The 18,997-nt window shown below is 23.8% G+C and overlaps 1 protein-coding gene across 1 annotated transcript in view; it reads left to right on the top strand.

The window, feature by feature from the left end:
- Positions 1-4,674: 4,674 nt before the first annotated feature.
- The window catches only part of LOC129605766 (transmembrane protease serine 9-like), a 46,387-nt gene continuing 32,064 nt past the window's right edge, over positions 4,675-18,997 (top strand). Inside the window, exons 1-5 of the mRNA XM_055515694.1 lie at positions 4,675-4,754; positions 5,926-6,011; positions 10,578-10,940; positions 11,003-11,208; positions 11,275-11,491. Coding sequence (XP_055371669.1) covers positions 4,675-4,754; positions 5,926-6,011; positions 10,578-10,940; positions 11,003-11,208; positions 11,275-11,491 — 952 coding nt within the window. The remainder of the gene's footprint in view (positions 4,755-5,925; positions 6,012-10,577; positions 10,941-11,002; positions 11,209-11,274; positions 11,492-18,997) is intronic.

Genomic DNA, 18,997 nt, shown 5'->3' with positions numbered 1-18,997 from the left:
AAAAGTGAAAAAAAAAAAATTGAATTTGACTAACCGAATTACAAATTTGCAATATGACACAAATCAGCAACATGTACAAGATTTCCATTTCTACTTTGATCCCTAAAAAGATATATTTTTTTAAATGTATATTTTATTAAGTTTAAAGGGCACACCTATAAATAAATGCGTACGTGCAGCGTATGTATATAGAATGTATATGTATAGTGTCCTTAAATAGGTACGTGCGTATCATTTGTTATCTGTTATACGCAAGTATAAATATGACATTCAGAGAAATTCATGTTTGAACCATATGTAAAATTGTTTCTGCGAAAATTCTTAAAATTAATGCATGTCCTAAAATTTCGATATCGCCCGTATTGCATATTTCGGGTTCTGTAATATAAAAACATGTTCCTATTTAAAAATTTTTTGACTTATAATATACGCACTCATTTAGGTGCAGGCCTAATAATTTACACATGAATAAATTTTTTTTTGTTATGTGCTTAATGTAATTATTAATTTTAGGGGACACAATATGATTTCCAAAAATTTTTTAAATGATTTCTAGAAATTATCTTAATTGTTTAGATTGTTAGTTTCCTTCTAGAAATTTTATGTTTGTTGAAATCCCAGATGATTTGTAGAATTTTTATTGTAAAAGTACACTGTAAATAAGCTCATTTATAGATTAGATACATTTTGTTTTAACATTTCCATTATTAGTCTGTGTCACAGTTTTATACAAACATTTACTCTGATACCAAATTTTGTTAAAATTTATATTTCCGAAAAATTTTTTTTTTCTATAATTTTCAACCTTAGATAATGTCATTAACCTGCTATATATTTATATTAGTAATTGAATTAAACTTTACAGTTACAAATTCCCGCATACATATACTCATTTCAAATATGTTATTATTTTTCTTCTATGCTTTAATAGCGGTTAATAGTTTATTTGATATCAAATATATAAATAAAGTATGTGTTTGTTTTTCCCCAAATATTTGCAAATCCTTGACTTTTAAATTTCAGTATAGATTTAAATAACACTCCCCATATTTGAACAGAAGTAAAAATGAAAAATTTAAATTTTTTTCTTTATTTTTTTAATTTTTTCAAATTTTATTACTCATTATTGTTTATTTAATTTAATATTTATAACTAAAAATAAATAATATAGAGGTAAATATTCTATACAGTCGACATTTTACAAAGAGCTTAAAATAAAAATAACAAAAATAATTTTGATCAAATATGGATGCATGATCATTAAATGGTAATAAAATTTTAACAATTGTATAAATTCCGGAAACGAATATGTATGAGAGTATTTTTCACATCTGTATCAATGAACATGCTTTAGAAATTAATTAAAATTACTCGCAATTATAAAACCAGCATTAAATATCACATGTTTCTAATATAACCCTTAAAATAAAATTTTATATTTTAATTCATAATTTTTCTGAACAACAAAAAAAAATGTTCTTATCGGAAAAATTTATATTCACAATGTCATATGAATATAATTTTATACGACACGCTTGTATATAGATGCATATACATACATCTATATGTATTTGTACATACTTGTATACATAATTATACTTTTTTCAAATAAAATTTGTCTAACTGGAAAAATTAAAGTAAATGTTACAAAATACCTAGATACTATTATTTAATTTTTTTTTTGTTCTAACCTTGTCCTAAATTTAGGAAATCTATACATAACCATTTTAAAATAAATATTACAACTTTAAATACAGGAAGAATCAAAGCCGTGACTTAAATCTTAAAACCCTCTACAGTCTATATGTATAATATCATTTTAACTTTAACTTATGTATAATAATTGTAGATAGTTTAAATGTCAACCAAAATGTATAGGAAATTTTTCTACAATGTTTATATGAATTCAATCCCTTTGAGAATTAATTCGTCTGATATTTACTTATGTTTATATGTACATTATAATACATGAGTATAAAGGTAAATATTATAAATTTAATTATTGCACTTGAAATGTCAACAAATTTTATCGAGTTTCCTTCTGTCATTATTTTTTTACATGAGTAAGCTATTGAAATTTTATGTGTCAATGCATGTATGTATGAAAACATGTATGTATGTATGAACACAAAGGCTATATACATATGTACATGCTTTTCTAAAGTTTTATCTTTTAGTTATGCTTTTTTGTTTTTGTTATGTTATTTGTAATGAAAACTGGGTCATAAAACTGCATTTCAATAATTAAAAAAAAAAATATTTTAATGTTGCACTTAAAATTTGTTAACAATATATTTATTTTATCTTATTTAAAAAGTTAGTATATGCACATCGTAAATAATAAAAATGAATTATTTGCCCCTCAAATAAAAAAAAAAATAATTTTTTTTTATGAATTTTACAAGGTCATACTTATAACAAAATTGGAAGTGGGTAAGGGTTACGAATAAATTAAATTATTAATATTATACGCTAAGCATAATAAATGACAATATTTTGGCATTTTCTTGATTTAAATTGTAATTGCAAGTTCAATATTATTTTTTTTAAGAATTTTTAAAATCATGTTAACTGAAATACTTGTATAAGAAACGCATGTGTTTTATAACATTAAAAGACACTATGTTTAAATGACAACTCTTCTTTAATAAACTGGTAACCTGAATTCTTAATTTCATAGTTCCTACATTTTTATTCACCGCATTGCATGCAACAAGGGTGGTTGAGTGATGGCACCAAATTTCTTCATGCTAGGAAAGGGTAAATAAACTATTTTTAGGGAGATGTTTGTCTGTCTGCCTGCCTGTCGGTTGGTCTGTCTGTTAGTCCGCATATACAATTTCGCTTGACAATGCAAGAAACCACATAGATTTTAGAAAAAATCAAGAGTCAGCAACTGGACTTTTACTATGGACCAAATTTACATATTTACCCATATAAAGATAAATTATCAACCAATTTTCTTAAAATTTAATATTTGAATTCAAGGTCTTAAAGCAATGAACTCATAGATTTTTTAGGAATATCAGGACTATGACATTTTCATATACACGTGTTTTGTACACAATCTATGCGTATCCGAATATGTGCATTTATCGTAAATGCATTACGTTTCGAGAGAATCGACCATTGTCATTATTTATAACTAGGGTTGTCACTCTTGAAAATTTACGAAAATAGATCAAAAGTCTAAAATTTTCTAAATAAACTATTTATTTTTATGTGGCTGGCAATATTGAGTCAATCAGTCAAAAAATTTAAAATCAGTCTAAAAATCCTGAAAAGAACCAAAGAAACTAAAATAATTTATAAGCTGCAAGACCGGCCTGATTTGAGCAATATGTTTAAAAATAACAACTTCTCATAATTATTTTCTTATGTTCTTATGTTCTTTTATATAATTATTAATTTTGAAGCCCAGGAAGACTTTTAATGAAAATTCCTTTTGAATATCTCAAACGTTTATGCATAGCTTGAATATAGGTATATGTTTTTATTATTCTAATGCTTACGCAAACGAAATTAAATATGTAGTATTAATAATGACAACAAAAATAAAAAAAAAAATTAAAAATTATAAAAAATTATAGATATTACAAACAACCCTTTTTAAATTGAACATTATTTCCGGCTTGTAAATTTTTTTGTAAAATTTTAAGCAAGGACCTTTATACATACGTACTTACAATTACAAACATAGAATCTAATGATAAGAAATGTATCTTACGATATTTTTAAACGCTTAAGATATGTGTCATAACATTAGAATACTTTTTCAATTCTAACATCTATTCAATGTATATCTTAAATTATTTGACTTTATACGAGTACATGTATAAAATGCTTTATTCAAATGTGTATTTTATTATGTTTGTACGTGGGTATATGCTTTGATAATTCATTTTACGAACAAAAAAATAACAATTTCGTAAGTTATGTGTTTACTTTACACAGAATATACTCAGATAAAAGAGCGCGAAAATAAAAATTTAACCAAGCACGCGATCTTATTTTTACGTTTTCTTTTTATTTCTCATAGTATTATTAATGTTACCATGTTAAACAATTTTAGATTCGGTACAATTTATAATGTAGTAAAAATCAGGTAATAGGAAATTTTACTTAAAAAATGATTCTATGAATTTGGGCATATACTTGCGTATATATAAATATAATAGTTATAAATCTTGTAAAATGTTCTTTTTATAAAAAAAATAGATATATATATTTATAATGATTTTTTTTTTGAGGGGTTCGTTTATCGAGCGTTCTGCAGTAAGATATTTTCTTCAGTGGGTTCACTCTTGGCTCTTTTTTAAAATTTCATTTTTCATAAACTTTTGTTACGTCTAGGAGAGAAGGACTTATGTTGATAACTTGTTGTTGACTGTCTCTGGAAAACACTTTCATAACTTAAATATCTTGGCTCAGAGGACTTTAAATTTTCTCTCGGAATAGGCCACTGGTTGTAGGTTGCCAACGAAACCCCAGAGCGGATCATTTACAGCAGAAAATACAAGATAGCGGGCGGTGTACCTGTTATATTCGGTGGACGAAGCTTAATAGTTTTCCTCAAACCTAAATTCTTGAGTCTGATCTTGAACTAGAGTTGACAGAAATTTTACCTTAGAGAAAGCAAGTAAGACAACTATGCAAAGTTTTGTTTGTGTAAGAATGCCTGCGGGAGAAGACGGTGGCTTGCTATCCAAAGATCCCATGCGGCGAGCATTGCGCTCGATTGTCACACAATGCTAGTAAAAAGTTTCTTAAAAGGTCAGAAAATTAAATGCAATTTTTTCCTAATAATATTGTTGAATATCGAAATTTACTATTTAGAATTTCAAAGTAAAATATAAAAATCGAATATCTTTTGTGCAGAATAAGAATTTTATGCGTACATATTTTCCAATATTATTTTGTAATAAAGTTTCCTTAATTTATCTTTCAAAACCATTCTATCAAATGTCTACGTTTCGAATAAATTTCAATGAATTTGACAAATCATAAGTTTGAAATTTATAGTTACTACAAACTTGAAAATAAACTTAGAATCTGGTATCTTGGCTTGTTATTAATTCCATAAACAAAACCACACATACAAAAATTAATTACATACATACATAAATTATAATATTTACAAGTTGAACTGTCAAAGTGATAACAGTGAGAAGTATTTAAAAATATCATAAAATAAAAGAAAATCGCTTTTTAACATAGCCAAGGACATCCCCTACCCATTAAGTTGCAATAAATAATAACGAAAATTATAATAACAAAAAACAAAAAACAAAAAGCAAAAAAGTTGTAGGTGCGAGCAATTGATGAATGTGTGTGTATGTATGATTTATTTTTTATTTTATTTTTCTTTTTTTGTTTTAATTTTCGAATTTAGATAAATTTTTTGAAGCTTTTTTTTTCATTCAAAGATAATTTTCCTTTTCTACTGTCAACGTACAAGTACTTTCAGTTATAATAATTGTTAACCTATCAGTTAAGAAAAAAAAAAAATAAATAAAAAATAAAAATTGTGATTGCCGTTTGAATTTTTTGTTTTAAAACCTAATAACTATTAGGTATAAAAGTCAATCGAGTTCTTAACTTTCAACAGAAAACAGATCTGAACCAAATTTCGCAAATACATACAATATTAATATACAACATTAATAAATAAAGAAAAATTTTTTTAATTCGTTCTTTTCTTGTTATATAAGAATTAAAAAATTATAATAAAATTTTAAAATTAATTTTTTTTTTTTGGTTTTCAATTTTAATTTAAATAAATTACTTGTTTTGAGAACACGTGTTTAAATTACACTCATAAATTCAAAAATTTTAAAAGAGTCCGTATAAAATTTAAACTCAAAAACATAAGATTCGTAAAAAGAAATTTTTGAGTGAAATTTTTAAAAAAATGAGTGGAAAATTTAATTTTTTTACAATTATTATTTTAAATTTATTAGTAATTAATTTTGCAACGCCATCATCTAGATTGGATAATTCTTGTAATTGTGGTATGTATACTTAGTTATATTAAAATGTAAATTTCTTATATTTAATTTAAAAATCGTGAATTCCAAAAATTAGTGGCGATATTAAAAAAGTGTAATTAAAGAAATTTTATTTTAGATTTTAAATAATGTTATTAAGAAAATATAATTTTCCCTCAGACCAAATTATAATTTTTTAAAATATATTTGAAGCCTATTTCTTTTCCAAATATTTTCATATGTACTTAGATAAATATATTATATATTTGTTAATAATTATTAATAAATTGACTTAGATACCTAGATATTCTATAAAACATAATATGTACAAAAACATATGGGAATTTATTTAAAAAAAAAATTAATTGTTTATGTGACACAATTAAAAAATTAATTATTGTGTGACTCATTGCATTATTATGCAAAACACTCACTCAGTTATGGTGAAAATTTAAATATTTAATAGTCATTATATAATATAGTATAAATAATAAATTAATGAATTTAGAACAAAACTAATATAAATTACAAATTTATATTTGACGATAAATGAAGATAAGATATGAAAAATGTCTTATACTACATATGTACATATATTTATTTCTATTTTATTAATGCAATATAAAATTAATTAGATCAGATATTTTAATTTTTTATTTAATCTGCGTATATACGATTAAATAAGAGCGACGATATTATGAATTACACCTTTGCATGTACATATGTACATACATGTATCTACATATATTTGAAAAGAAAGTATGTACTTATAATTAATATTACTTAACTACATCTTCATACAAATTATATTTAGCAGAACAAATTGTTATAATATGCATATATACAAGTATGTATATGTAAATATTTTAAAATTTCATGATAAGTACAGTAATTAAATAAATTTAATTTCCCTTTTTGTTTTGTGTGTTGTATAATAAACCTGATGTTTAATTTCATAAAATTGAAGGAATAAAAATATTTTTATATACAATTGTGTACCTTCCCTAAGGGGGTGTTTAATAATGCACTATACAAAATCTTGTCATTGTATTCTTATCGAAATGCTACTCTACTCTGTGTTCAATACAGTGACACCTGTTGAACGACTTTAAAATTTCTCAATTTTATTTTGCGGGTGTTTTCTTTTTTTTTTTTTTTGTGGTTTTACTTTGAGTTAATTTTTATTATACTATTAAAGTCTTCTTTTAGCAGGGTCATTTCATTGATATATCCATTTAGCTATTCTGCAAAAGTAGAAGAATTGTTTAAAAAAAAAAAATTTTATTTTGTTTTTTTTTTCTTTTCATACAATAACGATCAGTTATAAAGGTTGCAGTGAATTTATGACAAAATTAACGTTTTTATTTTTATTATGTATGCATTAAAAACAAAAGAAAAAAATTGATCCATTAAAATTCGCAACAAAAATTATTGAAAATTTTAATAAATTATTTTTATATTTTAACAATTGCAGTAAGGTCAAGTAAATATGTATACCTAGTATTTTACGAGTATATACTTTGTATATTATGATTTTCGGATATTTTATGCACATATTTCAAAAATAATTCAATTCAAAAAGTAAATTTTTGTAAAGAAGAAATTTTTTTGCTTTTCATCATTGATATTTCAATTATATATATATATATATACATATGAGCATATATACCTATAGTTTTATGGAATTTATTTGTGGACATATTGCACACATAACAGTATATACAGTAACTAATCTTATTTGCTATGGGCTATTGTAAAACAAAAGTTAATATTCTAAAAGCCTTGAAAATATAAACACAATAATATTATTGTTTATGGATATTCCAAAAGAAATTTTAAAGGAAACTAATATAACAGTAAAAAAATAATTTCTAAATAACTAATTTAATAAATAAATAGATAATTTAAAATAAATATGCATGTATGTAAATATTTTAAAGTTATGGAAATTAATAAAATTTAACATGAAATATTAAGAAAGTAAATGCATGTACTTGTATTAAGAAATTTTTCATGATATTCGTACACCTTTTGTTTTTAGAAGTACGGTACAAAGTAATATAGTTAAAAATTATTGAGATGAAAAAAAAAAATTCAAAATAATTTTGTTTTCGCTTAAAATGAAGCGACTCTAATTCAAATATTGTTTATTTTAATTTTTTAAATACAAAATGTCATTTATTTTAAAATTGTCGCAAGGGTAACAAAAAATTGCGAGACGATCGTTAAAGATAATTAACTTTTCTTCTTATACATTATTATTTATTTCGCCTTTCTTAAGAGGTGTGTATAAGAAAACAATTTTCGAATTACAAATCGGATGGTAAAAAATAAAAATTAAAATATAATTGCAAAAACAATGTACATATGTATGTATGAATGTGTACATAAATGTTATACATACATACATTTATTTGAGATAAATATCTACAAAATTTTATGTAAAAAAAAAAAATAAAAATAAAATAAAAAATGTTAAAAAGTTTTATTATTAAAAGAGTAAAATACAAACCGATAATATTACGCAAGATTTATTCACATTTTATTCACATTTATACATACATACATATCCATACATATACATGCTTACACCACATTTCTCCTTTTCTGGAGAGTTTGTACATTTAATATAAGTGAATTTATTTTTTTTTTTTATTAAAAATCTGGTTGACATATAAAAACGAATCCATTTTTTTTTTTGTTTTTCATTTTATAACGATGGCTCACTTTGATACGAAAAATTATAATGATTTTTTTTCTTTTAAAAATATGTGCATTTAGATTATAACGGTATTGATAGAATAATAACCGAGTTTTTACGATATTGTGTACAATTGGTACAATTAAAATACAATAATTGTAATTTGCATTTGTCTCAAATTAAAAAAAAAAAAATCTTCAAATTAAATTTAAAAAGGGAAATTAATTTAATTCCGAAATAATATGACTCATATTTATTTCACTTGAAACACGTATATTTTACTTTAATATTTTAATACACACTCAATCGCATATAAATTTTTACCTTTTTAATATTCCTATAAATTCCAGAAATTTTAATTTGTGATAAAATTGTGAAAAAACTTCTTATTAATAATCTGATTCAGTACAGAGATTTCTCTTGCAGAGAGTATATTTTAAACTGTTTTCAATTAACTGTTAGAATCCATAATAAAAGCTAGTGTTGAGAATGTATTTAATGAACTAACAATACAAGATTTTCTTATTAGTTAAACAAATAAATGTGTTTAAAACAATTGTAAACTCATTTAGAGCAACATATGTTCTAATACAATATCATATAAAGAAATTAAGACAATAAATACATACTCCATGTAATTGCGATAACTTTAAGTGCACTAATTATTAAGAAATATGAGAATATTAAGTATGAAATGCATTTTACAACATTTGTTTTTAAGATTAGATCCAACGAAATTGAATTTTAAAAATATTTTCGAAATATACATGCATTCAAAATGAATTTTTATAACAAAATTTAATGAGTAACGCAAATACTTTCCATCTTAATAGGATTTCTTTTATTGAGGAAAAAAAGGTGTACAAAATAAATGAAAGTTCAATACACTTAGTTAACACTTTATTATACTATATAGTGTTAAACACACACCTATAACATTTCTTAATCATCTCGTAATAAAATTTTTGTTTTAATAACCATGAAAATGAACTTTCATAGTCAATAGTCAGTCTATTGCGATTTACCTTTTTCATAAAAAATAGAACTCAATAATTAAAAAATTTTTAAAAAATTTTGCGACATTATCGCATACATTTTTATTTTGTTCAATATACATATGTACCCACATATTGCTTTTGTTTTCTTTTCCTCTATTTAACCACAATAATAACGTGGTAGTGACGACGCTTTTTATCTATACGCAGATATATAACGCAGAGAAACAAAAAGAAAAAACGAAAAATAAAAGAAAGAATTGCCTAGTAAAATTATGTAACCATCCATGAACTTGTGCGTGCATTTTAAAATTAAAAAGCCGCTTATATCTGTCGCAATGTCAGTAGTCTCCTACTTAAAATATATAAAATTAAACAAAACAAAAATGAATACGATGATAAAAAAAAACATTTCATAGCAAAATTAAGCTATTTCATAGTATTAGTTTATAATCACAGATGATAAAGCTATATATACATTTAAATATATACAATTTGCTAGCGGTTTATATACATACATATATGCATGGTATATTTAATTTAGTCGACCTTGCACTTGACTTTGGTGCATAATCTTTCAATGCTTCTTATTTGAAATAAAGTTATTGTGTTAGTGGGAAAAAAAATAATAATGGAATAGTACAATTAATATTGTATATTGAAAAGAAAAATTGCATAATGATACTTACAATATTCGTTACAACAAAATTGACTCCTTCTTTACATTGTAAACTGTATTGATGTTGTAGAAAAATTTATTGCATTGATAATTTTTACATATAGCGTTGTAAAAGTAATTGAAAACCATTCATATACGTATTTATTTATTTAAAAAAACGAATTTTTTTAAACAATTTTGTCTTATTATATTTTATTTTTTATATATTTATATAGTTTGTGGAGTTCGAGGACGATCGAATCGTATTGTAGGCGGAAAAGAAGCTACACCTCATGATCAACCATGGTTAGCTGGTTTGTGGCGCCAAGGTAAATTATACTGTGGTGCTACGGTATTATCACGTAATTTTTTGATTACGGCTGCACATTGTGTTTATGGTTTCAATCATAAAGAAATACGGGTATATATTGGAGGTCATGAGATACGTAAAGATTATACTGAAGTCACTAAAATTAAAAATGTTTATGATCATGAAAAATTTGATGTTGTATCATTTAATAATGATATTGCTTTAATTGAACTTGAAAAACCATTGGAATTTGGTCCAAAAGTTCAACCGATATGCTTACCAAGTGCAAGTAAGTTAATAATAAAATTATATTTAAATTCTACAAAATAAAATTTTTATTTTATTATTAAGCTGATACTGATTATGCTGGAGTATTAACATCAGTTTCTGGTTGGGGACGTACTGGTGAAAAAGACAAAACATCAAAAGTACTTAATTCAGTTATAGTTCCAATTTGGTCACAAGAACAATGTAAAGAGGCTGGTTACGGAGCAAAAAGAATAACAGAGAATATGATGTGTGCTGGATATCATGATGGTGGAAGAGATGCATGCCAAGTATAAAATTTTTAAAAATTTACTTAAAATAGTTTTAATTTTGTTTTTTTTTTTTGTTTTTGAAAGGGTGATAGTGGTGGTTCAGCAATAGCAGAAGGTCCAAGTGGAAGTGCTGAAATTATTGGTGTTGTATCATGGGGACGTGGATGTGCAAGGCCTAATTTGCCTGGAATTTATACACGTGTTTCAAATTATATGGATTGGATTAATGACAAAATTTCCGATGAATGTTTATGTCAACCAAAACAATCAGCACGTACTGGTTTTTTCGATAGTTTTTTCAGTTATAATTATTATTAAAAACGTCAGGAGCCGGTATTAATATAACTTTTGAAAACGAAACTGCCTTAAAAACAAAATTTTGCCTCAGCACAATGCCAAATTATAAATTATAAATCTAGTCACATTATAAAATTAGTTTATTTTAGATAATATTGAAATGAGAATTTATATTTTAGGTTAATTTTTAAGAAAAAAAATTTAAATTATTGTTTTAAAAATATGTTGATAAAATTATATGGATTTTAATAATGTATAAATTAACTTTTTTGCAATTAGTCCTTTAGACTTGTATAAGTTAAAGAAATGAGTGCACCTAAATAAGTTTAAATAAATAAATTTATTTTTAATTAAAACTGATTTTTAGTTATTGGTAATTAACCTGTCCTTAACTTGAACATTTTTACTTTGTTAACTATTATTTTACATGTAGCCCGTCTTTTATAATGATGAAGCAGAGAAACATGCTCTTGATTTTGAAATAACCCATATTTTCCAATAAGTAGAAGAAAATCTTTAATAAATCTTTTTAGCAATATCCTTTTATTATATACTTTATTGCTGTAGAATATATGTGATATTAAACCATTCTTTGTCGAATTTTATGCTCTTTCATAATGTGTGCACTTTAATCTTATCATAAAATATAAAAGTACATAAATTCATTTAAAGCTCAATTAAGAAATTGTATGAAAAAATTGCATATGTTTAGGAGAGAGCAGTTATAATTATATTCGTTGACTGAAAATGTTGAGTATTTCAAAGAGAATAGGTATAGGTATTAACATGTACCTGAATATATATGTACATATATTTTGCGCTTTGTTAAATTATTTTGGAGTATTTGAAAGCTCAAGTTAATGATACAAATTAGGAATTAAAATAATTTATTGGAAATAAATTATTTGCCAGAGCTTATTTTTAAATTAATAGGCACTTATATTGTGGTGTGAAAGTTAAATTTTGGACAATCAAATATTTACAAAAGAAAGAAAAATTGCTATATTTTGAAATCATTAAATTTTATTTTAAAACAAAAATCTGAAATTAATATTATTTAGATTGAAAACTGCTTTTCTTTGAATTTTGAACACTTTCAATTTTTCTTAATTATTAAGGTAATTATTATTGTATGCGTTCATTTGAGAAATTTATTAGTTTAGTTGTTTTTTGTAAAAATTAAGCGAAATACGTTTTTTATTCTGCAATAAAAATAAATTTTTATTGACCTATAAAACTAGACCAAATAAAGTCTACAGAAGAAAGTGAATCTCATAACATTTTCTGCAAATTTAGGGGTTCAATGAACCAAAAATAACTTTGTATTTTTCACGTTATTACGTATGAACAAAATTATTCGTTCTTACATGGAAATATTTAAGTATTTTTTATTATATTAAACAAAAGTTTAAAAATATTTGAATAAAATAAAGTTTTGCCTCAGATATATCTCCAGAAATAATTATTTTTGCTTAAATTTTTAAACCCATCAATATGAGCTTATGGACTTCTCCATCAAATTTTCGAAAAACTTAAAGTGTTTATTTTAAGTGTTTCGTATTTTCAGAATTCGTTAAATTTTCATAATTTAAAGTATTGTTGGATCGATTTGACGTTAAAAACAGAAACGAATCACTCATTTAAGGCATCTACCCAAGTGAAACCGTGATGTGTAGTGATTGTATCAAAAAGGTTCTCATATACCCGTACATTTTAAGTTAAAAGATCTAAATGAGCTACGCGCCTACGCAACGTACTGCAATTCTCGATTTGGACAACGCGAAGACAAACATTTTTTTTCTGTTCTTTTTTAGTTGTTTTTTTTTTTAATGTCAAATTGATCAACTTTTAGTCAATTCAAATACAAATGTAAATTGCGGACTTAAAATTAAATAATATAAACTTCTTTTGGAACATAATTTGCAAAATTTTAGAAAAGCAACAAATTTTATACCCATATAAAATTACAAATTAAAACAAATTTTTGATAATAGATGTCGGATTAAATATAAACTCCAATATTTTTTGAGACGAAGTATGGTTAAAGCATAAGCAATAAAGCGTCAACTTATAAAATATAATCATAAACCTCAAATACGACCCGAATCGAATTAGCAAGGTTATATTTTTATAATTATATGTATGCTCCTTAGAGTTGAAAGCCCCCGTGCATGCAAAATCATATCTTATATATGTTTTCTTTATATCTGTAAAAAAGAAATTATGTATACATAAAAAAATTTTTAACAAATGCTTTGATTCTTAAAGAGTAGCTAATACGCTGTGCGTATTATACGAATACGTTGTATCTTACAAATTCAAATGTGTCGTAAAAATAAATTAAAAGCTTTTGTTTATACGAGTACAAAAAAAATTAAGCTATAAAATTTATTGTTCCTAAATTCATTTTCATCTTTTAAAAGATAATTTACAACTAATTTGTTAAACAAAATTCCATCATGTCCATTCAGAAACTTCTCTTCAATTATATTTTTAATTTTATTATAAATTTCTTAACCATTCTTTTGGTACTTAACTCGCGGAAATAAATGAAACAAAACAATGTAAAACATTCATTATCATATTTAAGTATAATGCAACGATTGATTAGGTTAAAGACATGACATACCTATTACATTGTGCAAATATGTGACACTTAAATAAACATCTTAACGTGTAAAACGTCTAATATATCTTCTTTAAAATATAAACAAAAAAAACTTCATATTATACATAGCATAAAAGGGTGATTCAAATTAAAAACCTTAGTCTTGTATTTTCAGGCTAATCAACTTTAAAAATATAGTTGATAAATTTGTTGATGAAACTTTTAATGTTAATTAAATTTATTAATTTATAATACAAGATTTTCACATCTAGTTGTGATAAAAATTGATTTGCTGTTTTGATGGTGTATTATTGATTTGCCTAAATGATAGTGTGTGTTAAGGCAATGATTACTGAATCACCATAAATTTTTGAGTCCCTTAATTTTATTTTCTAATAAATAAATCTGTGGCAACAAGTACAAATGACCTAGCTCTGTTACGACCATTTTCGGATAAATGCATCGGAAACTTTAAATTGAATTCTAAAGAAAAATTTTGAAATTATCTAAATTTTCGAATTTCATGTACACATAACTAGATACCATTTCGACTTATGCGATGTATAATTTAGAAATAACTTCGGTTATAATAATTGTAGAATAGCAAAATTTTTTGAGAATATAAAACGCGATATCGCTAATTTAATGGCATATATAACTCATTTTTGTCTTATGTCGAGTTAAGCGGTTTGTATTTGAGGACCCACAAAAATGAGTTTTAAGTAACAGAATTTAATCACTATAATTGATAAAATCGAGCGCCAAAAGGCCACGAATTCATCAATTAATCGATTTTGTTTCTATATCAATTGAATCGAACTTGTTCTTTAATTTACTACCCCGTGTAAATTATAGGTAAACACTAACAAATAATTTCTAATTTAAAAAAGTTTAAGCAAAAAAATTTAGGGCAACTAAAAAATTTAAAAAATTTTTCTTTTATGTGGATAGCCCAGCAAAATCCAATGAAAACAAAAAATCTTTAAAAATCATACCTTTATTATCACTAAAAAATACCAGTTTAAATTATTTTTTTTTTCCAAAATCATTAAAGAAAAAATTTGAGAAAAAAAACTTTCAGTCTCTCTACGAAAACCTGGTTACGAAATTACACACATATGTACATATGTATTTGTTCACATTTATGTATATATATATGATTAAGTTAATATTACATATGCTTCATATATACTTAAGTATATAATATCAAGTGTATACAAAATTTTAATATCACCATATTTTCGTTTTATTTTATTTTCCGCTTAAAGTTTTTCTTCCAACTTTAAAGTTTTAGTTATCCACATTCCATCAATATAAGCACACATTGGTAACGGTGATCTTTTATAATAGCTAGCTGGCCGTTAATGTCAATTTAAATAATCAGCTGAAATTTTTTTTGTTTTTTTTTTTTTTTTTATAATTTTAAGGTGTAGTGTAATTGTGTGTATATACAATGTATATATAAAAATAATTTTGAACTTTGTAAAAGAAAACAGGATTTTTTTTTGTTATTTATAGCATATGTGTACCTAAATTATTGCAATTTGAAATGAGAGTCTTAGATCAGAAGCATTACGACGGTCAAGGTCTGAGAAATTTCATCTGTAATAAATTGCAATTGTATGTATAGTTACAGGATAATATGGTTATCATTATTATATACAAACTTATGTACATACATACATACATAAATTATAAAAAGAATTTTAATTTTCTCTTAAATGAATTTTCAATTTTATAATTATAATAAATTAATTTAAAATGAATAATATCAAAAGTAAATATATAAAAAAATTATAAGTTTTTATTATTTTTGCTTATAAATTAGTTATATTGAAAATATAAAAAAGAAAGAGCAAAATTACAACAATATAAAAGAAGAAGAAAGTGAAAATTATGTCAATAGAGTGCGTTACCATCATCAAACCTATTGTGCTTTTTGATATACTTACATACTCACACATAATAATAAAATATATAGAGTGAAAGAGAAATTAAAAAATATAAAAATAAATGTATGTATATATGGATATAATGACAGTATAATATTAAATAGTTTGAGTTAAAAATCAAAATTTAATAAAAAACAAAAACAAAAAATATAAATAAAATAAAAATTGTAATTTTTGATATGCCAAATAGAAAAATTTAGTATGCCGAATACAAAATAATATTGAACCTGTTTGTAATTTAAATTTTAATTAAATTTTAAATTTGATAGACAGAACTTATATAAATTCTTCGAGTGTTTTATAATTCAAGTGATATGTGTAGTTTGACAATAAAAAAGATTGATTGGGAAAGAGAAAAATTTTAAAATATAAATTTTTAATTAATATCGTAACTTTATGGAAAAAAAATTTGATCGATCCGATAACTAAAAAAAAAATTTTATTATTTTAATGAATTGGCATATGAAATTTTGTAAATATTGTTGAAAGAAATCCAATAAGAAGATTTAAATTATGACCACTTACAAAATTTTGTAAAAATTATAATACAGTACATACAAACACATATATATATGGAAAAATTACGAGATTTTAACTTAAAACTTATATACTTGTGCATAGTTCATTGGGTGCAGTAATAAAATTTTAAGTACTTAGTTAATATCAATAAAATATTAAGTAAAACAAAAATGAATAAGTGAAAATTGAATGGCTATTTTGGAGTTGTAAAACCAAAATTAAGTTATATAAATTATACTTGTATTTAAAATTGTTTAATATAAAATAACGCACTTATATACGTATTATGTATATACAGTTCTAAACTGGAATGTCGTGTCCGCTTTCAAAAAATTAAACAAAAATTATGCGTTAGTACCTTTACATTTTTTATGTAACATAATAATGTATGTTTGTATATAAAATTTGTGCAAATTTCAAAACTTATATGTTTAACAATTTTGACATACGAGTATGAGTGTGTAATTTCATTAGTTTTATAAAATATGGAAATTGCAGTTGTATGTATGCGTATTTTTAAAGAATTTTTATTCATGTACGAAAATGATTTTAATTTTACTGAAAAGCTTCCGAAGACTATCGGTAATAACAATTATTTTGATAGAATATCGGTAATAACAATTATCTGCCCTTTATAATTATGTAACCTAGTTGTATGGAAATTCTGTGACAATAGTACATTAGTACCAAAATTTGTATGTTGAAACAATTCCGAGAGAGAATTTGACGCTACACCCTAAACACTTGGTTTATTTTTATATTAAAATAAAATAGTCGGAAAACGGTAAACGATTTCATATCGTAAAATTTAACGTTAATAATGTAAAACATACGTACAAATTATAAAAAACCGAAACTTAAATTTAATTTGAATTGATTTTACGTAATGTCGATTTTGAAAATTCAATACCCTGTATAACGTTGAAAAGAAAACATACCCAAAAATGAAAACAGAATAAAAGACAAATCGGATCAAAAACACCAAAATTTAAAATCAATTTTTGAAAACGCGATAATTTACAGGCAGTAATTTTTTTGTGAAAGTGATCTTTGTTGAACAAAAGAGATTTGTTTTTTTTTTTCATAATTTTGGATAATTTCTAAATCATTAAGTTAACGTAATGACAATATAATATGTATATGTATAATACATATATACATACACATATTATAGTTACTTTTGATAAATGCGAAATTAGTGAATGTTTTGCGTGTTTTTGTTTATTTAAAATGCTGCAAAAAATATACATTAATAAAAATAATTTCTTTTTTAACAATAACATTTATAATTATGATATTTAATGGACTGTATTCCTTCTTATTCTCTGTTCGTCAAGCCGAAATCAAGAAACTTAAAATTTGTTTTTGTAATTTATTATAATTATTATCTTTTAACATTTAACATTTTGCCGCAAATTCTTGCGCATGCAAGATTCGATTTTCATTTTCATACCCGTTAGTACGAAAACACTTTTTGCTTTCCAGCGGTTACTCTCCTTTATAAATTAAGTAATATATCAGTATACGTACTGCTATACAGTGAAACACCATTTACCTATAAGAAATAACTAATTGTTGCAGAAAAAAATTGGCGAATTTGGCCATATTAACGTAATTAAGTTAGCCATATTATTTTGGCATTAAAAGCTTAAATTTCAAAAAAAGTCCTGGATTTCAGAACAAGAATTATAGAGCTTTTTTAGACTTTATTAAGGGTACTAATAATGTCTTTATATCTAACAAGTCCCAATGCTCAGAGAGAAACTTGAAAGCACACCTTATTTTATATGGCCTTTTTTAAATCGAAGTGGCTATTTTTTGAGAAGAAATATTAAAATAAATTCACACTTATTATAAAGCAGGTAAAATTTAGAACATATATTTGAAAAATCAAAAAAATATATTAATATTTTCATTGATAATTATTTTAAAATTTAAAAAAAAGCGGAAAAACAACAAACACAACCTTCGCCTTCAACGTTTTATTTGTTACTGAAAGCATTTCATTATTTTTAAGTGAACAGCTTTTTTTTCTCATAGGGTAAGTTAACGCAAGATATGGGAAGTACCTGTGGTGTCAAGTTGAAAATATAATTAATGAAAGATAATTCTTAAATATTGATATAAACACATAGTAAAGAAAAAATTTGAAGAGGGAATTAGAAAATAATATCCAAAATACAATCAAATATTATTTGTTAAATACAAATTTTATATAAACTTCAAAATTTTACCTCTATTTTTATTTGAAAAAATATTAAAAACTTACTATCATTTATATCAATTACCTAAGAAAAAAAAATATTTAAAATGTTTGGAAAAAACAATCATATATTTTTATGACCGGATTTGAATATTTTTCTATTTTTGAAATAAATGGTATTTTACCAAATGACTCGAAAATTCCGACTGTAAAATAACAGGTATTTTA

The sequence above is a fragment of the Condylostylus longicornis genome, unplaced genomic scaffold, assembly GCF_029603195.1.
Source record: "Condylostylus longicornis isolate FDR11 unplaced genomic scaffold, ASM2960319v2 ptg000014l, whole genome shotgun sequence".
Classification (NCBI taxonomy): Eukaryota; Metazoa; Arthropoda; class Insecta; order Diptera; family Dolichopodidae; genus Condylostylus; species Condylostylus longicornis.
Note: the sequence above shows the minus strand (reverse complement) of the source record. Positions and strands in the feature narration are given on the sequence as shown.